At 37.7% G+C, this 22,500-nt stretch overlaps 2 protein-coding genes and 1 non-coding gene across 7 annotated transcripts in view; 1 reads left to right on the top strand and 2 right to left on the bottom strand.

Moving 5' to 3' along the window:
• Positions 1 to 22,500, top strand: part of LOC106871829 (prominin-1-A) — a 173,933-nt gene that overhangs the window by 29,758 nt on the left and 121,675 nt on the right. The gene's annotated exons all lie outside the window — the stretch shown is intronic.
• Positions 1 to 22,500, bottom strand: part of LOC106880201 (glutamate--cysteine ligase catalytic subunit-like) — a 45,580-nt gene that overhangs the window by 16,014 nt on the left and 7,066 nt on the right. Inside the window, exons 4-5 of the mRNA XM_089350063.1 lie at positions 20,423 to 20,539; positions 18,640 to 18,778 (exon numbers count right to left, since the gene is read on the bottom strand). Of these exons, the coding sequence (XP_089206189.1) occupies positions 18,640 to 18,778; positions 20,423 to 20,539 (256 nt within the window). The remainder of the gene's footprint in view (positions 1 to 18,639; positions 18,779 to 20,422; positions 20,540 to 22,500) is intronic.
• On the bottom strand, positions 4,821 to 4,926 carry LOC128251562 (U6 spliceosomal RNA). Its single transcript, XR_016241733.1, has one exon. It is a non-coding gene; the product is annotated as a U6 spliceosomal RNA (small nuclear RNA).

The following is a 22,500-nucleotide window of genomic DNA, read 5'->3' as shown; positions in this document are numbered from 1 at the left end:
AAATATATTTATTTTAAATTATTTATTTATTTTATATCGTTCATCTTTCTCCCCCCACCACACTCTCATTCACACACATGCTACTTTGGGAGCGAAAGAGTTTTGTTTATATTTCACGCCGTTACGAGCCCTTAATATCGGCCTTTTCCGTAACAAGTGTCTTCGGCGATTTTTCGCCATCCATTTCTTTAACAACAATAAAACAACGAGGTATGTAACAATTTGTCAGTGTTCCATTTATTTTTTTCTTAGTGAAAATCGTGCGAGTGTTATCTAAAACTTTACCTGTACTTGGTAAATTTGAGATTTAAAAATGTTTTACTTATTTTTCATCTCTGTATGTTGGTTCAGTCAATTAGAAAATAAAACCCAATGACGATGTAATTAGAAACTAGCACATTTGGTTTCTTAGTTTTTGTTTGCTTTTTTGTTTAAATTCTTTACTTGACTGTTATATTTCTTACGAAGAGTGAAAACATGTTTTCCATATTCTTAATCTCCGTATTTTCCCCGTACATTGAAAAATAGATGGTGAAAAGATCAATGTGTGTGTGTGTGGTGGTGGTGGTGGGGGGGGGGGGGGATTTCCGAGTCTGAAAATGTAAAATGCTTTCTTTTTCTTCTTAAACATGAGATATAGTTTCAAAAACAGGGTTTTGTAGCATATTTCTTACGTAGAGAAACTGCATTCTTAATTTTTTAATTTTATTATATACTAGCAGAAATACCCGGCTTTGCCCGGGAATAATGAAATCTAAAAACGCCGTCTAGACTACGCAACCCTCAACTGTTAGTAGCTACGATACCATATTTCTACATTAATAACTCTCCAATCCATGCCAGCATGGAACATAGACATTAAGTGGAATGCCAGTCTCTCATCTGGGAAGGCCTTGAAATCAATGTTACCAACTGGGGACTATGTGTGTCGCAGTGATAATAAAAAGACTCAAAGGAGGTCTGCAACGAAATAATTTTACTCAACACTTTGCAAGTGAATCAGTGGAGGCAAAGATGCGTCTCATTTACTTGACAATTTATGCACCACATTGCAGAAATCACAATGTAAGTATATCTGAAGGGGTAGTCTTACACTGTTGTACCGTTGAATTACAAATAATGCTCATCTGTTATGTTCGGGTTAAAATTTCATCAACATCAAAGATATATGAATTTTCATGGGAGTTATGGCCGTTATGCATAGAATATAATTTTCAAATTTCATAAAGATCCGTTCAGTACTTTTGACGAAGTTTTGGATAAGAAAACAAATGACTAATGTGTGTGTTTGTGTGCATTTGCATGTGTGTGATGGGTGTATATATGTATAGATATTTGTATGCATGTATATATATGTATATATGTGTACATATTACATGTACATCTCTCTCTATATATATATACATCTACACATATGTATACATATACATGTATGCATATAGATCTATATCTATATATATATCTATACATATACGTGTACATATACATCTATATGTATACATATACATCTCTCTCTCTCTCTCTCTCTTTCTCTCTCTCTCTCTCTCTCTCTCTGAAAGTATCTGTCATTACAGTATCGAAATGTGATTGTTTCAGTTAGTGGAATAGCTTCATTTTTAAAGTAAAAGTATTTGACATGAGTGTTTTTGTTTCACTTTTGACACGTGATACTTAAATAGTGGAGGAGATATTATGTTGCCGTGGGCTCGAACTCTGCAAGAAGTTAAACATTTTTTTGACTAAGACACAACTGGAACCCTAAGTAAGGCATCTGTAAAATTTGAATGAAATTGGTTGCGTAGTTCTCGAGTTTTAGGGATTCACACACACACACACACACACACACACACATTCTCATTTTTATATATATAGATTTCAATTTCATTCTATTCTGTTGCATTTTGCTGTTTGTTTGACGAAACAAGTTACTCTTCATTGAAAACGACCGCGTAACGTTGTCTGTGTTTGAAAACCAGCTTCATTTGTGCCTCTATTTAATCATATTTCTCCATTGTTTCAAAAACAGGGTTTTGTAGCATATTTCGTACGTAGAGAGTCTGCATTCTTAATTTATTTTATTTTATTTTATTTTATTATTTTATTCATTTTCTCTCTCTCCCAATTTACAAAATGCCACCTAAGAAAAGAATCTGTCTCGGGCGTTGAACGGCTGCTGCGTTGGCACAGAGGGCTAGAAGGGTCAATGAGACTTCTGACGAAAGTAATTTGCGATTGGCTCAAACCTCTTTGCATGCTTTGAGCAGGAGAGTCATTGAAAGTGACAACGAAAGAGCCATGCGACTACAAAGGAGGAGGTCGTATGACCGTTCGGTGCGTTTTCAAGAAACGAGCTCAGCTCGATCTGCTCGCAATTCAAAAAACGCTGCTGCCACTGCCAATCCAAGAGCAACTGAGACAGCTGAACAACGAGCAATACGCAATTCAAAGAATGCTGCTGCCACTACCAAAGCAAGAGCCTCCGAGACTGTCGAACAACGGGCAGCACGCAATTCTAAGAATGCTGCTGCCACTGCCAATTCAAAAGCCCCGAGACTGCGGAACAACCAGCAGTCCGAAATTCGCAAACCACTGCTGCCATTACTACTACGCGATCTGCTGAAACTCCTCCACAGAGATATGGTAGGCTACAGAGAAACTTGCTAAGATTCGTCGCGAGAAACAAATTGCGCTAGCTGTTGCATCCTCGGGAATCGCTGCTACGTTATTGCCAGGAGGTAGGACGGCGCACTCGACATTCAAGCTGCCTTTGGATTTGATGAGGGCCGAGGTTCCTATTTGCAATATTAGCAAAAATTCAGAGGAATCTGAAGTTCTTAGACAGTGCCGTCTCATTGTATGGGACGAATGCACAATGGCCAATAAGCGTGCCCTTGAGGCACTGGACCGGTCACTGAAAGATATCAGGGATTCTACAGCTTCTATGGGTGGTGTAACTCTATTGCTTTCAGGAGATTTCCGACAAACCCTTCCTGTCATCCCTAAAGGAATCAGGACTGATGAAGTGCGTGCATGCCTTAAGTCATCCACGTTGTGGCCCCAGGTTAAGATGTTAAGCCTAAGCACAAACATGCGTGCGCACTTGCTTGGTGATAGCACGACTGCAGCATTTGCTGAAGACATTTTAGTGCTTGGAGAAGGCAAGGTCCCTATGAATGATAAGGGCGACATATCCATCTTTGAACTGTGCAACACAGTGGACAACCCTTCTGTTCTTTTGGAAACAGTGTTCCCCAATCTGGAAAGTAACTATGCAGATATCAATTGGCTCAGTGAAAGAACTATCCTGGCCCCCAAAAATGTAGCTGTTAGTGCTCTCAATGACCAGCTCATAAGCCGAATTCCGGGTGAAGAGTGCATCTACAAATCGATTGACCGGACCTGTGAGCCCCTAGACATTGTCAATTACCCTATCGAGTTTCTCAACTCATTGGAACCAGCAGGGCTTCCACCTCACATTCTTAGGCAAAGGGTTGGATGCCCAATTAGGCTAATCAGAAACTTGCTTCCGCCTAAACAGTGCAACGGGACCCGCTTAGTAGTTAAGTCCCTGATGTCCCACTTGATTGAGGCCACCATTGTTACAGAGTGCGGGAGGTGTGAAAATGTTTTCATTTCAAGGATGCACCTTTATCCCTCGGGGTCAGACATACCATTTCACTTCCGCAGACCGCAGTTCCCGGTGAGACCATGCTTTGCCATGTCCATCAACAAATCCCAAGGCCAAACACTATCGGTGGCAGGCATCCATTTGGAGGAGCCATGCTTTTTACATGGGCAACTTTATGTGGCCTGCTCCCGTGTGGGTAGTAGAAACGCTCTTTTTGTGTATGCTCCTCAGGGCAGAACACGCAATGTTGTCTATAGCGAAGTTTTATAGAAAAGGTGTCATTGCAGCCGATGTGGTTATAAACAGTGATCCGGAAGCATTGGCCAGACATATTCTCAAACCATGGCAACATGACTTATGGACTCTTCCTCTTTTTTATTGGACAATGCTGACTTCTCCAACGACAATGCTCACTCAGCTGATATCAGTGATTGGCTAAGTTGCTCATAGACGTAACCTAGAGGGACAGGCTCCTTATTTTTTGGTTAAGGCTGTGGTAAGTTTTCCTAAGCTGCTCCAATCCAGATCCCCAATGCAACCATTCAGATCAACCTTCTCTTATGAAGATCTCTAATGCAACTTTAAAAAAGCAGTCAATGAGTGGAAATAACCAATAAACTGATTTCTTATGGGATTTCACAATCAAATTGCCAGTAAACCATTTTCAGCCAACTAATTTCAACGGATTCAGCGCAAATCTGATGTCAATGTTACTTGATCACTTCATAATCCTAGCTTAATCCCGGGCAACGCCGGGCTATACATATATATACATACATATATATATACATATATATACATATATATACATACATGTATATACATACGTATATATATATATACATATCTATATACATATATATATGCATATATATACATATATACATGTATATACACATATCTATATACATACATATACATATATATGTATATACACACATATATATATATATATACATACATATATATACATATATCCACATATATATATACATATATATATATATATATATATATATATATATATATATATATATATACATATATATACATATATACATATATATATATACATGCATATATATACATACATATATATACATACATATAAACATACATATATATATATATATATATATATTTTTTTAAGTTTCAGCTTAGAGCTGCGGCCATGCTGATGCACCACCGTGGAAAAAATATGGAACGCTTCACGAATTTGCGTGTCATCCTTGCGCAGGGGCCATGCTAATCTTCTCTGCATCGTTCCAATTTTAGTATATGTATTGCCGAAGCAATACATATATACATACATACATACATACATATATACATACATATATATGTACTTATATATATATATAATTGTTAAACAGGACGGTAAACATTAAGGCAAGGCACACATCGCAAGTCGTATACAATATTATTATAGGAAGAAATTCAAAATCTTACAGCTGTTTCTGGGATATCCCTGAGTATAGGATATTCCGCCATGAGAGGCAAATTGGCAAACTGAGACTGATATATATCAATAAGATGACGACATAGAGGAAGGGGGTAAATGAATAAGGAGAAGGAAAGAAAGGGAGAAAAGAAGGGATCAGGGAGTATATGTCTTGAGACGTTTGCCTTGTCTTAATGTTTAGCAATTATATATCCGCTGCATCGGAAATCTGCAATGGTTCCATAACTACTGTCTCAGCTCTAACCTTGGAGCCCCAGTAATCCATTACAGCACTCACCTAGTGTACCTAATCGTTTAGATCACCTGTGAAGTAAATCCCCATACTTTGTGTATGTGCGTATATATATATATATATATATATATATATATATATATATATATATATATATATATATATATATTAAAAAATAACGTCGACCACTAACGTGGACAATTAATGCGCTAGAAATAGATCACATCTTGTGTCTATTAAGACCTAAAAAGTTCTCGTGTTGAGAACTTTTTAGGTCTTAATAGACACAAGATGTGATCTATTTCTAGCGCATTAATTGTCCACGTTAGTGGTCGACGTTATTTTTTTTAAATGTACCTTAATCCCCTGAGATTGCAGATAATATTTCTGAATCTCTTTGATTCTTTACATGTGCTGGCCTCCTGATAATTAATCGATATTAATTAATATATGACTAATTACCAGACTTTATAATATATATATATATATATTACAGCAAAAAGTAAAATTTTTGATATAGTTACAACAGGTTTCATTTACATTATTTATATTTGATTGATATTTGTCCTCATCTTGTTTGTTGTTAACACAACCCTCCAGCCTTCATCAGGTGTGTTGGGGAATTTTCGAACCCGGGTTCTCATTCCTAAGCTATTTTTTGATATTATTATTATCATCATTATTATTATTATCATTATTCAGGTCACTGCTTGGAATCGAACTTGGAATCTTGGGATTAGTAGTCCGTGCTCTTAACCACTACGCCATGTGCCCGTGAGCAATAGTGGAGCGAATTTTAGGGCTTATAAATCTATTATTATTTTTCTATCCTTCCTCAATACCGGTTCCCATATGCTATTCATATCTGCACTCGGTTTGCTTAAGAGGTTGTTGTGTCCTAGCATATGTGCTGCTTCTTTTAGTTTTCGTATTTTCCAGTGGTGTTCTCTGTCTATTATTTTAACTTCATCCTATAGAGGGAGGTGGTTTCCATTTTTCCATACATGATAAGCTATACCCGATTTATCAATATCTCGTGTCACAGCTTTGCGATGTTTGTCTACCCTTATTTTGAGGGTGCGGCATGTCTCACCTTTTTATATCCTACCACAGCTGCATGGGATGGAGTACACACAGTCTTTAGTCATATTCTCTTCTATTCGTGGTTTTACTCGAAGGGGATATTTGCAATGTGTTGTATTACTCTTGAATACTGTCCTGATGTCATATGGGCCACATATCTTTTGTATCTTTTCAGAAAGGCCTTTCACATAGGGTAGACAGACTGTAGACAGTTTATTGGTTTCATCCTCCATTTTCTTCATAATTGAAGTGGATAGTATGTTCTTGGGGTAGTTGTTTCTTAATAGATTGTTATTGAGCTTGATCATTTCTTCGTGGTGTGTATCATGATCACTACTTATATTCTTTGCTCGATGTTTTAGGCACTGAGCAAAAATTCTCTTTACACTGTATGGATGGTGGGAATTGAAGTTAAGGTATCGTCCAGTGAAGGTCGGCTTGCGATATACGGATGTCCTGGATCCATACTTGGTGTGTGTTATTAATACGTCCAGGAATGCTAGCTGATTGTCTTTTTCCTTTTCCATTGTGAACTGTATGGATGGTTTTGTTGAGTTCACATGATCTAACAGTATTTGGATATCTTCCTGGTGAGGCCAGAGTATAAAGGTGTCATCAGCATATCGCAGCCATAGGGTTGGTTTTAGTGATGTTAATCCTAAAGCCAAATTCTCAAAGTATTCCATGTATATATTGGTTATTACCGGTGATAATGGCGAACCCATAGCTAAACCCTCCTCTAGTTGATATATATCAGTGTCCATACTGAAGTAGGTAGTTTCTACACAGAAGGTCAACATTACCATCAAGTTTCTTATTGGTATACTAGTGCGTTCTTTTAGATGGGTGTCTGTCACTAGTTTTTTCCTGAATCACCGATAGTGCTTCACCAGTTGGGACTTTGGTTAACAGACTTATCACATCTAGACTCACCATCTGGTTGGATTCAATGGGGGTATCCTTGCTCAATTCTGTGAAGTGGGTTGAATTATTCATGTACAATGTAGACTTTTCTGCTAACGGATTGATTATATCCACAAGGAAGCAGCTCAGTGGATGACATGCTGAACCTCTACAGCTCACTATAGGTCTTAATGGAATACCATCCTTGTGAATCTTAGGGAGACCGTACATGTGTGGTAGTTTACTGTAGTACTGAGTCAGTTGCCTGTACTTTATTGGTGTAAAGTGGCCCTTGTTCTTGATCAAGATCTGTGACAACTTCCTCTCTGTTTTCAGAGTTGGGACTTTCTTTACTTTGCTGTAGCTACCATCACTTATAAGACTTGCCATTTTTTCTGAATAGTCAGACTTGTTCACCACTACTGTAGCATTTTCCTTGTCCGCTGGAAGTATTAAGATGGAATTGTCACTCTGTAGTCTTTTGATAGCAATCTTTTCTTCCTTAGTGATGTTTGGTTTGGGAAGTTTTGCTTTTTCCGGTACCTGTCTCATTTTCCACCTTAGTTCATCTCCCTGAGCTTTTGGTATCTTTATGGCTATCTCTTCAATAGGAGATCTTATGTCCAAGTATGGAATGCGCTTGATGGTTGTTACAAAGTTGACACCTTTGTTTAGTACTGCTTCTTCAGAGCTTTCTAGATGTAAGCTACTTACATTAATTACTGCTTTCACAATGGGTGACAGACTTCAGTCTTCATCCTCTGACCTTTGAGTTTTATAAACTTCTTAATCTGGCGTGTCTTCGCCATTTCAAATTCTTTCATGTACGACTTTTGTAGAACTTGTTGGGTTCTCTTTCTATCACCATCTCTGGTTATTTTCCTTAGTAATGAATGTAACCTCTCCTTGATTTCGTTATTTAGTTGATGTCTTTTCCAATTGTTGTAATGGATCCTCTCACAGACGACGGCTTGTCCTGCCCTTTCCACTACTCTTCTAGCTTTATATGAATCCACTGGTGTCATTATATTCAAACCAGGTGGTATTAGCTTTAAGTCTCTAATTAATGTAAGTAGCTGACATCTAGAAAGCTCTGAAGAAGCAGTACTGAACAAAGGTCTTACATTTCTGCGGCACTTCCTTTTCCATGTGCTAGAGCCACACATGTAGGAAATGCGGTCTTTAAACACACCCGATGCCAAAGCCTCATTATAGTAGAGGGCAGCAGTGTGGAAGATATCCATGCCAGAGAATAAATTCGAGATCCTTTTGCTTACACCTTTCACTAGGTTCTTGAAAACTTTCGTAGTTGTGGCCAATACCAAAGCCATTTGACAGGCACCCATGCTGGTGGCACGTAAAAAGCACCCACCACACTCTCGGAGTTGCGGGCGTTAGGAAAGGCATCCAGCTGTCGAAATTTTGCCAAACAGAATGGAACCTGATGCAGCCCCCCGGCTTACCAGTTTTCAATCAAATCGTCCAACCCATGCCAGCATGGAAAGCGGACATTAAATGATGATGATGATGATTATTATATATATATGTGTATTTTATATATACTTTTTTATTCTCTTACTTGTTTTAGTCATTTGACTGTGGCCATACTAGAGCATTGCTTTTAATCAAGCAAACCGACCCCAGGATTTTTTCCTTGTAAGCTTAGTACTTATTCTATCAGTCTCTTTTGTCAAGCTGCTAAGTTACAGGGTCGTAAACACATCAACATTGGTTATCAAGCAATGGTGGTGGGAACAAACACAGACACGCAAACATATACATACATACATACATACATACATACATATATATATATGTGTGTGTGTGTATGTGTGTGTGTGTGTATACAACGGGCTTCTTCCAGTTTCCATCTACCAAATCCACTCATAAGGTTTTGGTTGTGCCAAGGCTATTAGTAGAAGACACTTGCTCAAAGTGCCACACAGTGGGACTGAACCTGGAGCCATCTTGTTGGGAAGCAAGCTTCTTCTCGCACATCCACACTTGCACCTATATATATATATATAGTTTTAGGGAAAAGAACCAAGTTTCAAGAACTTATCAATGAAAATCCACTATCACATATAGAAAAATAAATAATTAAAAGCACAATAAATGAGTATAATATAAAGCAAAGTAAATATCATAAGATAAAGATAATAAAATATATTTATATATATTTGTATATATTTTAATCTGTAAAGCTCGATTTAATTTTAATCTTTTATAAATTGATTTTAATTGAGTTTTTACCTGTATTTTTGGATTTTGTCCCTAATATTATATTATATATATATATATATATATATATATATATATATATATATATATATATATATATGTGTGTGTGTGTGTGTGTGTGTGTGTGTGCGTGCGTGTGTGTGTGTGTGTACATATATATATTTACATGTACATATATTTATATATACATATATATATATATATATATATATATATAATGTACATATATTTATATATATATATATGTACATGTATTTAAATATATATATATATATATATATATATATATATATACTAGCAGAGGCAGCCGGCGTTGCCCGGGAATTAAATTGTTGCTTATATACTGGAAGTAAAAAAGCAAAATATGCTGTATAGAAATTTGAGGACATTCTGTAGATGGAATCTCAGATGAATGATGGCTGGGCGCCTCTCATGAATTGGAAAATTGAAGATGCGCCAAAAAGCCTCATTGGTACTTGGAAACTTTTAGGAAAATTAAAATGGGGATTAAATGAAAAGAATGATTTACGTGAATATCCTCACAAGAGTAATTGAAATAAATGGCGATTGTGGAACCCCACACGCACGCACGCACACAAACACACACACACACACACACACACACACACACACACAGTATCACACATCAGATGAAATGGACGTGTGTGTATATGTGACAGACACAGAGAGAGAGTGAGAGAGAGAGATTTGTTGTCATGTATACGTACATGCATAAATATGCATACATCTTAGTGTGTGAGTGTGTGTGCGCGTGTGTATGAGAGAGAGAGAGAGAGTAAATACTACTTACACATCGCTCTCTCACTTTGTCTCACACACACTCGCACGCTCACATACATCTAAAAATGATGGATGCATATGACAACACACCCCTTGACTCACTCACACTCTGTCTCTTACAAACACACACATACATAAATATATACAAACATATTTACAAAGACACACGTGTGTATGCAAGCGCGTGTGTGTGTTGTGTGAGAGAGAGAGAGGGTGAGATAGAATATTGCAAAGAATGAATGAAGTGAAGATGAAATGAAAAAGTCGTATAAATAAAAGCTCTTGTACGGAATGTTTAAATTTGTGAACTTAGTAAATATCTCTTTCAGTAATTTATCGTAGTTGTTTGCAAATAGTGAATTAAAACTTGAAATTAAAACGTCAAAATACAGAGTGAAGTTTTTTGCCGTTGTTACGTCAATACCGGTAGTTGATATTGAGGAACCTTTTTAAAGAAGTGAATCTTAAATATAAAGCAATATTATTTATTTTTAATTAAAAAAATCAAATGAAGAGCCTAACATTTATCCGAGGTCAAATTATTCATGCATCACAAGTATGGAAGCATTTGGTGAAGTCGATTTCACGTGAAAAGCGAATAGACAGACATCTCTGTTTTATATAGAAGATATATATATATATATATATATATATATATATATATATATAGATCACATTTTGTGTCTATTAAAACCTAAAAAGTTCTCAACATGAAATATAGCAGCATATATTCCTGGAATTAGCGCGCCAAAACGAAGACTTTTGAACTTTACCATTAAGCTGTAATTAGCAGAACCATATGCACGCGCACACATGGCGGTGGGCAACTATGTATAAGATTCTGAAAATTACTGCTACATTACAAATCAGGCTGATGAGGAATAGACAAGTGGTAAGAATTTGTTAAATCCGAAACCTGGTTCCTGTTTAATAATGATTTTTTAAAGGTGATTTTAAATGTCTTGCCCGCTCACGTTTTTGGTATGCTGCTATATTTCATGTTGAGAACTTTTTAGGTCTTAATAGACACAAAATGTGATCTATTTCTAGCGCATTAATTGTCCACGTTAGTGGTCGACGTTATTTTTAAAATGTACCTTAATCCCCTGAGACTGCAGATAATATTTCTGAATCTCTTTGATTCTTTAAATGTGCTGCCCCCCTGATAATTAATCGATATTAATTAATATATTAATATATGACTAATTACCAGATCTTATAATATAATTATATATATATATATATATATATATATATATATATATATATATATATATATATAAGTATATATATATAAGTATATATATATATAAGTATATATATAAGTATATATATATATACTTATATAAAGATATAAAAAAGAGAAAGACAATAAATAATAAATAGACAGTGATAGATTGGTAGGTAGGTAGGTAGGTAGGTAGGTAGGTAGGTATTCATGTATGCAGGCAGGTAGATAGATAGATAGACAGATAGACCGATAGATAGATAGATATATAGATAGATAGATAGACAGATAGAAAGATAGATAGATAGATAGATAGACAGATAGAAAGATAGATAGATAGATAGACAGATAGATAGATAGATAGATAGATAGATAGATACATTTCTTTTATTAGCCACACAGGGCTTTACACAGAGGGGACAAATACAATGTAGAGCTTTTCTTTTGGTGAGGGGGAAGGAGAGAAAAAAGGGGGGAGTCGATCAAAAGGGATCGTAGGAAAGACGAAAAAGAAAAGAAAAAAGAAAACAAAGCGATCAATAAGGATCGTGTATCACAGAAATGTTCTCGTGTAAAAAGGGGGGACAGTTTAGGTTTAGCCGTGGAAAGAAAAGCCCACGGAAAAGACCACGGTAACCTTGGCCAATATTGTCATTGTTATTGAAGAAGCCATAACAGTAAGTGACTCTCTTTTGCTTTTTTTTTTTTTGATTTTTTTCACACCTTTATATGGTTGTGCTCAAGGTGGCTCCGCCATTCACACGTGCCATTCTTGCAACATTCACCCATCTTTGTTTGAAGCATTCACTAGACAAGACTTCCCTTTCTACTCTCACCTTCCTCTTCAGGTGATACTTGAAGAAGTTGATCAGAGATTGCCCAGAGAGGAAAGTCGTTGTCTCTAGACCTTTCAGACGCGTCCACCATACACATTCTTTCGCCATAGCCACAAGTACAATGAAAATGGCTCTTCCTTCCCGTTCAAAGGAAGGAGGCGTGACAATATTCATGATAGACTCGGCTCATAGACCGACTCGTCCCACACGCGATAGTAGTTGTTCGACGTAAGACCACAGCTCGGAAATGGTGAGACACTGTATGAGTGCGTGAAGAACGGTTTCGTCGCTCTGACCGCATCTCGGACAGGTCGGCCCCGTGTTTCTCGAGCCATGCCTGTAGAGCTTATCCCGAACGGATAGTGCTTCTCGATAACACTACCAGGTCAGGGATCTCTGGAAGTTGTCCATAGGTCCCGGCCTGAAGGTCGTCTTGAACAGGCGGGTCAGGTATTCCTCGTCGACGCCCAGGTTCGCCTCGAGATCGTCGTCGTACCTTCCCTCCACTAATCCACTATAGAATGCGTTAGTTGTGATGCAGTCGCTCAAGGTTGACCCGGGGCGTTGGAGTTTCCGGAGGGCAAAGCAACATTCGCGGTGCCATTCGCCCTTCCTCGGCCTCTTCTTGATCTATGACTGCAGTTAGGTCATGGAGACGAGCTGCGGAAAAGCGTGCCACTCAAACGGCGACTACACTTGTCCACCGTCGTCTACGTAGAGCTGGAGATGTCGCAGTCTCAGCGCGTGTCTGCGCAACATTAACCACGGCGTGCCCAGTTCACCTTTTAACGGGTGTTGGCAGCAAACGTATCGCCTGACCATCGGAACGCTTCCTTTCCACAAGAAGCGGAAGAGAATGCGTTCCAGTTTGGTAATGGTAGGGTCGGGACAAGGCATGACAGTTAGGCGGTAGTTGATGACGGACGCGATGTACGCGTTCACCACCTCCACCCGACCTTTTAGGGACAGCTTCCTCTCGGCCCATTGCCGGGCTAGATCGGCCACCCTTCTCGTTATCTCGTCCCAGTTCTTCTCCGTTTGGAGGTCCGGACCAAACCAGACCCCGAGCAACTCGACCGGGCCGTCAGTCCAACGTCCCACGACGGAGGCGCTGCTTGACGGCATGGGCTTGCTTCTCCAGATGCCGAGCCGCAAGCCCACTGACTGATCCCGGTTGATTTTCGCTCCTGTTACCGCTTCGTAGTCTTTCAGTGTCTTGCCGACAAGCTTGATGTGCTCTTGGCTAGACACTATGGCGGTGACGTCATCCGCTTATGCAGACACGCTCGTCACGCATCCCAACTCTCGCGAGATGCCCCTCAGCGTCGCCAGCTTCCGCAGTAGTGGCTCGAGAGTCAATACGTACAGAAGCGACGAGAGGGGGTATCCCTGACGGACCGAACGTGCAATGTCGAAAGGTCTCGATAGATGCCCATTCACGTGCACTACCGAACGGATGCCTCTGTACAAGGCAGCCACCCAGCAGCGGAAAACGGGACCGAAGCCGGCCGCTTCGAGGACGGCCTCCAAGTATCGATGGTCTACCCTATCGAAAGCTTTCGATTGATCCAAATTGATCAGGGCCCCACCCATGCCAGGTTCCTTAACTTCCTACTAGGCGCAGGAGTGGCTGTGCGGTAAATAGCTTGCTTACCAACCACATGGTTCCGGGTTCAGTATCACTGCGTGGCACCTTGGGCAAGTGTCTTCTACTATAGGCTCGGGCCGACCAAAGCTTAGTGAGTGGATTTGGTAGACGGAAACTGAAAGAAGCCCGTCGTATATATGCATATATATATATGTATATGCGTGTGTGTGTTTGTGTCTGTGTTTGTCCCCCTAGCATTGCTTGACAACAGATGCTGGTGTGTTTATGTCCCCGTCACTTAGCGGTTCGATAAAAGAGACCGATGGAATAAGTACTAGGCTTACAAAGAATAAGTCCTGGGGTCGAGTTGCTCGACTAAAGGCGGTGCCCCAGCATGGCCATAGTCAAATGACTGAAACAAGTAAAAGAGTAAAAGAGTAAAAGAGTACCCGCTCTATGATGTAGCGCATCAGATGGAGGTTGTCATGGATACTCCAGGCCCGGTACGGCGCACGTTTGCGCCTTGTCGACCAGTTTCTCGATGACAAGCGCCAACCGCTTGGCTAACACCTTGGCCAAAATTTTCAGGTCTGCATTGAGCAGAGTGATGGGCCTAAAGTTATCTATGACGTCCCCCTTGTTTGGATCTTTCTTCAGCAGCGTTACCGCTCCTCGGCTCACAAAACCGGGAATGCTCCCGTTCTGCTGCCAGTTGCAGTACTCCGCCGCCAAGACGTCTCCAAACAAGTCTGGCATACAGTTGTAAAGCTCGTAGGGCAGACCATCCAAACCCGGAGATTTGTCCCTCGAGCATCCCACCATCGCGTCCCTCACACCTCCGCCGCCGAGAGTCGTAGCAGGCTGTGCAGGTAGGCACTGAAGTCCACCCTGCGTTCTCATTCGCGACTCTTCCCGAACAGTCGAGCAAAGTGCTGCTGAAAGGCCTCACACATTTTACTTGGCTCGATCAGTTCGCGCCCCTGTTCATCTACCAGAGACCGAATGGTGACTTTGTTGCCCTGTTGCGCCTCCGCCACCCGGGCCTCTCGCGCGGCTCCAACACCTTCGTTCCTTAGAGCACGCATCCTAGCCCTGACAACGCACCCTTCGTGTTTGGCGTTGAAGTGTTGGTCTAGGGCCAACCTCGCCGTCAAAACGTCGGATGCGATGCCACTTCTAATTGCCTCTTCTAGCTTCTTAACTAGCTCACCCTCTACTCTGTTTCTGTCTATGGCTAGTACTTTGCTATACCTAACCGCTTTTGCTTTTATTGCTCTCTTGAGGGCAAACCACCATTTGTTATTGATGATGGCTCCCGTCAAAGCCCTCTTTACTAACGTGCAAATCCGGTCTCTGAAAACCTGTCTCGACGGGAAAGATGCGTTTAATTTCCAGTAACCAGGGCCCTGCCTATGGGTCCTATCTAAGTCTAGCGTACACATCACAAGTTTGTGATCCGTGTAGCTGACTATGTGAAATTGTGGACACCCTATGCTATCTCTATCTACTCTCCTACACAGTACTCTATCTAGATACGATCTCGACGACCCGATGCGGTTGCTCCATGTCCACGTTGGTGCATTCGGGTGGTCGAGCCGGTACCTGTCAGACAGTTGAAAGCGTCTGAGCAGGTCTTTGAGGCATTTGCATTCCCGTCTATTTCTATCTCTGCCCACGTAGTCTAGATGCATGTCCAAGATAGCATTCCACCCCCCCCCCCCCACTAAAAGTAAAGGATGAGACGTTCCTAGGAATACTTCTAGATGTCGAAAGAAATTCGGCCTACCTGTTAAAGGTGGTGCGTAGACTGATATGAGTCGAAAAGCTCACCCATCGCTGCCATCGACATCCAGAACAACCAATCTACCCTCCGGGTATATGAATACTGTCTTTAATTCGAGACGCAGACTCTTGCGAAAGAGTACCGCCGTGCCACTACCACCCATTCTCGGCAGACAGGGAGAAAAATAAATGTGAAACTGTCTGCCAAACATGGACGTTAGAGCTCGCGGATCATGGTGTCTGGTCTCGCTTATGGCTATGATTTCTAGTTTATGTGACTTTATGTTGTTTAGGAGGTACCCTTGTTTCCAAGGGGACCCCAAGCCACGCGCATTCACACAACCAATCTTGAGCATAATCCTGATATGAGTGTTTAAGTTCTAAAGATAGGAACAGAGAGTCACTTACCATTCGGAAGTTTTTTGTGTCTCCTCCTTCGGGTTTTCCTCGAGGAGATCACAGTACAGTTTTTTCGCCAGGTATTTTTGGCATTTGTCAATTGCCTTGGGAAAATGGATTTTAATGTGTGGTGCGCGGGTTGGTGTTATGTGTAGTATTTTGATATGTTCTGGCGGTGTTGTGTACGGGTGGTTGCTGGTTTTTATGTCTTTGTTATGTTTGTTTTTGTGTTGATGTATTCCATCAACTCTGAGTTTTTGTGTTGATGGCAGTGAGCATTGTGTGTGTGTTTACTTTTGGAGTTTTGTTGCTAGTGTTGGTGTTGTGTGTGCTTGTGTTGGTGTCTGGAGTGTTTTCGGGAGTTGTGTATCTCCCTGCTTTGTTGGTGTTTGCTTTTCTTTTTTCTCCTTTTCCTCCTTCCTTTTCTGGCTATTTGCCATTCCTCATTTCTTTCGTCTTCCGACGAGAGTTCTGAGGAATCGGAAGGGGGTAAGGGCAAATTGTGAGCGTCTGTGTGTGTTTCTGTGAGTGGTTGTGTTGCTGTTTTTTGTTGGTGTTGGTTGCTTGTTATTTGTGTATGTGATATGGGGGAGGGGGAAACAGTCTTTGAATCTTTTTTTTCTTCTGTTTCCTCACTTGTTCTTGCAGTTGCTGTTGTCTTCTCAGTTGTTAGTGTTCCTGGTATTTCTCTTGTTTTGTGTGTTAATGGTGGTGTTGGTAGTAGGGGTTTTCTAGTGGGTTTTGGTAGTTGCTCTTGTTGTTTTTGGTTCGCGGCAGTTGGACAATTCTTTTTGAGGTGTGCCTCGCTGCTGCATACATAACAGCGTGGCCGCCTTCCTTCTACCACTACATACAACTTGTGGTCCTCTGCCAGTTGGATGTATGTGGGAATTCTTTAGGTCTCCTCTTCAGTGATGTGGAGGTGGACTTCGAGTTTTTTCCCTTCTCAGTTTTTCTCCTCTGCAGCTGCAATTTCCAGTATATTTGCCTCCTCCATTTCGAGGCATATGGCAGATACTATCCATTGCATCTCTACTTCTGAAGGCACATTTTTTCTTGTCACCTTCGTCACTCTCTGTCCAAGATAACTCGGTATCATCACCAAGTCATCTGTGTGGAGAGAGAGTGTCGAAAATTGCTTTGCTAAGTCTTCGCTCTGGAAGCGCGCTTAAACAGTGGCAAACTTACGCCCCCAAGTAACATGCTTTTGATGAGCCCATATAGGGTGAAGGCATTTTTCGATTTTTTCGGTGGTTAAGTTATCAGTACGCTTGGTTTTGGTGTTGATGAGTTTGTATGTGATGTATTTCTTGTTTGTGCTTTCAATTATTTGTTTGGGAATGTGTAATTGTACGGTATCACCTTTCGTAAGAAGAGATTTCGTGTTTTTGGGTGAATGTTAATATTGTTCTTTTTGGCTTTATTGCTTCGGCAAAATTTATTTTAGTGGTGCTGGCAGACATGTATTTTATAGCGGTTGTGGTGTTATCTTGTTTTCGAGAGTTCTGCACGGTATTGCGACGATTTTGTTGTTGTAGTTGTTGATGGTGGTGTTGACAGTGGTGCTGGTACTGCCAGGTTCAAAGGTGGTGATAGTGGCAGCAGAGTTTGTTGAAATAATGGTGGTGTCGGTGTTGACGGCCGATGACCTTGCGTTCCCGGTTCCGCTGGTGTTGATGCTGTTGTTGTCGTCACTGGTGGTGGTGGCAGTCGAGTCTGCTGTAGCAGCAAAGTTTTTGAACGTGATGGTGGTGGCGGTGGTGGTTGAGGCAGCAGCAGTAGACCCAGAGGCACTGCTTTTCTCCACCTCCTGTCTGCGTTCATGCGGAACGGCATTAGATTCCTTCGCCTCTGGCATTACGGGCGGGAAATCGGCCTCGTTGAATACCTTAGCCATGTTCGTTTTACAGAATATGGCTAGGATCGAGGAAAGATTTTCAAACTTTTGGAAATAAAGCTCTAAATAGAGTTATTTTCAATTAGAAAATTATATCGTCTCAAAATATTTTGCGTTATACACAACTTGTACAAATAAGAAAATACAAAATTAGACTTTTTACAGATGAAAAAGGTAACTTACATGGGAGCCGATGTGTCTAGCGTCCGTCCATGAGATAGATAGGTAGATAGATAGATAGATAGATAGATAGATAGATAGATAGATAGATATATAGATAGATAGATAGATAGATAGATAGATAGATAGATGAAAATTTGGAACCAAGTAATAAATAATTAAGTGAAATTATTAGTTTCTGTGTGTTTTTGAATGATTAAAATGTGTCTAAGATGTAACTGTTTAAATGAATGGTATTAAGATTACATGTAACACAGTAGCAAAATTTTAAAAAGAAAAAGGATAATTAATTCTGTCAACTGGTCAATGTCAATTTTTTTTTATATATAAATAAATCAAAACTTATTTTTATATGTTTTTTTAGAGAATTTCTAAATACCTTCTGCTTTTAGTAATTCATACTGTTCAGCATCATAACTGTAATCATAATCATTATAAAATTGGTCGCTCATGGAAAGGTAACTACCCACTGAATCAAAACGAGTTTTCTTCACCAAAATGTTACCAATTGTCAAAGGCTAAAAATAGAAAGAGAAAGTAGAATAAAATAAAAGAAACAACAAAGCAATCAATTTTATAGCATTTATTCTTTATAATTAAAGTCGCTTAATACTGAAATGATTTGATTGTAGCAATGTACTTTGGGTGTGGCATGACATTTTAGAAGATGTAATAATCTATTTTAAAATAATTTGACTATTATAATATATTTTAAAATTAGTTAACTTCAATGCAAAAGGATTAGTGCATTTTCTTCTTTTTTAATACACACACACACACACACACACACACACACACACACACACACACATATATATATATATATAGAGAGAGAGAGAGAGAGAGAATTAAAACATAGGGTAAAAAATCAGATATTAATAATTAATATCGATTTATTACCAGAAAGCCAGCACATTGAAAGAATCAGAGAAATTCAGAAGAAATATCTGAGATCTGAGATGTGTGTGTGTGTGTGTGTGTGTTGTGTTATAGACCCATTATAGTGGATCTCAAGAATCAGTTTTATACTGAATTTTAGATAATCAGGAGGTTATTTAATAACTGTACTCATCACAGATACCAAGTATCAGAAAAGGAGGTGAGGAAGTGTCACATCTAGTTTGTGGGTGTTGTGAGAAAGATGAAATGAAGTTGTGAAGGACATTTAAGAGAAGGATGGGATTCATCAAAAGTTATGTGCCTCCCCCTCCCAAAACCTTAGTAAGTTGTGATGCTAGTAAAGTGTGATGGGTTGATATATGTGCACGGTTGAAATGCATATAAGGTTTTTTGGGAGGGATTTGGTGGGTGTCCAACCGTTTAATCTTATGTGTGAGTGCACGTCTATGTGTATTTGTATGGGTTGGTCAAAATTTTATTGGATTTTTAAGTTGTAACGATGGAAGGACAGATGGTTGGTTTGTAATCATGGTAGACCCCATAGGTAAGCAGTCATGCATCTCTTCTCATGTGGGCACAAGTGGAAAAATTTGCTCCTGCAATTTAGGTAGGTGTGCCAGTGAAGGGAGCTTTTAAACATAATTATTTTCTGTGTACACAGGACAGAGCCTGGACTAATATGGACTACTAACTCATGGAGGTAAAAGTAGGTTTGCATAAAAAAAAGCAAAAGTAAAGTTATAGAAGCATGGATGACAATATAAAACCAACAAGACCAGGGAAGGGAAGGCGTTTGCAATTGGGGATGGCCACCTGGAACCCACGAGTAAGATGGAAGAGAGTTTACTCTAAAAATAGCTAGAAAGTAACATCCTTCATTACATGTTGGTCCCTGACTTGAGCCTTAACCCCTCAGCATTCAGATTATTCTGTCTAACGTAATCCTTATTTATTCCCATTGTTTTGAATTAATCATGCATTATCTCATAGCTTAGGGATTTCAAAGATGTCATTCATTATTTTTAGAATGACATTGTAGGGTCATATCTGGCTAGTTTTGACATAAAATAGGTAGAATATTTGGGCCAGATGTGACCGGATTAAATGTTAAAAGGTTAAGAAAGATCTGAATGAAGGGAAGCAGAAAACATAGCCTGGAGTCAAAAACAATGGGAAAAGAGTCGTTGATGGTCTTGTGTTCCATAGGAAGTGAAGGGCTTAAGTCGAAAAGTATATTTAAATACAGTCTTTTTACTACTCACTTCTAAACCCTGTTCTTGCATGGTACGATCATCACAAGACTGAGAAAGGGAACACCACCGACAGTCAGTATCAGATAAAAATCCTCGATATATAGGAGCTGCAGCAGTCAGTGCCAACTGGAAAATATATGAAATTAAAGACAACATTACATGAAATAATATAAAACTCATTTTTATTTTTACACAAAAATCCTAGATTAAAGTTAATTCTGTGTTTAATCCAATCAATAAGCCATAATCTAGCCCAAGTATTCTGCCTGTTTTATGTTCAAACTGGGCAGATCCGGCCTCTCACACCTGTACTACAATGTAATTTTAAAAATAAACAATCACATCATTGAAATCTTGAAGTTATGTGATAATATAAGATTAATTCAAAAGAATGAGAATAAATTAGCTCTACATTTCGAATGGTAATCTGAATGCTAAATGGTTTATAATATATGGTATTGAATTATAAAAGTTTTTCTCATGTTTTTATTTAGGAAAGCGAATAAACAATAGAATGTGATAAAGGTCTAATAGGTTTTAGATCAATTTTTTAATTATTTATCTTCTATCTTTTCTTTTATCTTTTACTTGTTTTAGTCATTAAGCTGAAGCCATACTGGGGCACCACCTTGAGGAATTTTTGTTGCACTTATCGACCTCAGTTCTTATTTTTTTCTTTTTTGCAAAGCCTGGTACTTATTCCATGAATCTCTTTTGCCAAACCACTCAATTGTGGGGAAATAAACACAGCATCACTGATTGTCAAACAGTGATGGGGAACAAACACATACTCAAAGACACATACACACACACACACACATACATACATACATACATACATACAAACATACATACACACACACACACACACACACACACACACACACACACACACACACACACACACACACACACACACACACACACATATATATATATATATATATAATGTATGTATGTAGTGAATCCAAATAAAGAAAAAACAAACAAGAAAAAACAATAACACGAGGATGTGATACAAGTACTGTATTATCAGATGCTCAGAAAAGGAAAGAAATAGATTTACCATTTCAAGCAAAGCTCTTCTTCAGAAATAGAGGAAAGTCCAAAGGAAGGGAAGACAGAGGAAGAAAATCACCAACAATAATCACACGTAGTTGTGTATATATATATATATATATATATATATATATATATATATATATATATATATATATATATATATATATTATATATATATATATATATATATATATACTATATATATATATATATATATATATATATATATATATATATATATATATATATATATATATATATATATATATATATATATATATATATATATATATATATATATATATATATATATATATATATATATATATATATATATATATATATATATAATATATATATATATATATATATATATATATTATATATAATATATATATATATATATATATATATATATATATATATATTATATATATATATATATATATATATATATATATATATATATATATATATATATATATATATATATATATATATATATATATATATATATATATATATATATATATATATATATATATATATATATATATATATATATATATATATATATATATATATATATATAATATATATATATATATATATACTATATATATATATATATATATATATATATATATATATATATATATATATATATATATATATATATATATATATATATATATAATATATATATATATATATATATATATATATATATATATATATATAGTATATATATATATATATATATATATATATATATATATATATATATATATATATATATATATATATATATATATATATACATATATATATATATATATATATATATATATATATATATATATATATATATATATTATATATATATATATATATATATATATATATATATATATATATATATATATATATATATATATATATATATATATATATATAGTATATATATATATATATATATATATATATATATATATATATATATATATATATATATATATATATAT

The sequence above is a fragment of the Octopus bimaculoides genome, chromosome 4, assembly GCF_046866305.1.
Source record: "Octopus bimaculoides isolate indiv1 chromosome 4, ASM4686630v1, whole genome shotgun sequence".
In the NCBI taxonomy this organism is placed as follows: Eukaryota; Metazoa; Mollusca; class Cephalopoda; order Octopoda; family Octopodidae; genus Octopus; species Octopus bimaculoides.
The sequence above is the reverse complement of the archived record's forward strand: the minus strand, read 5'-3'. Positions and strand labels throughout refer to the sequence as shown.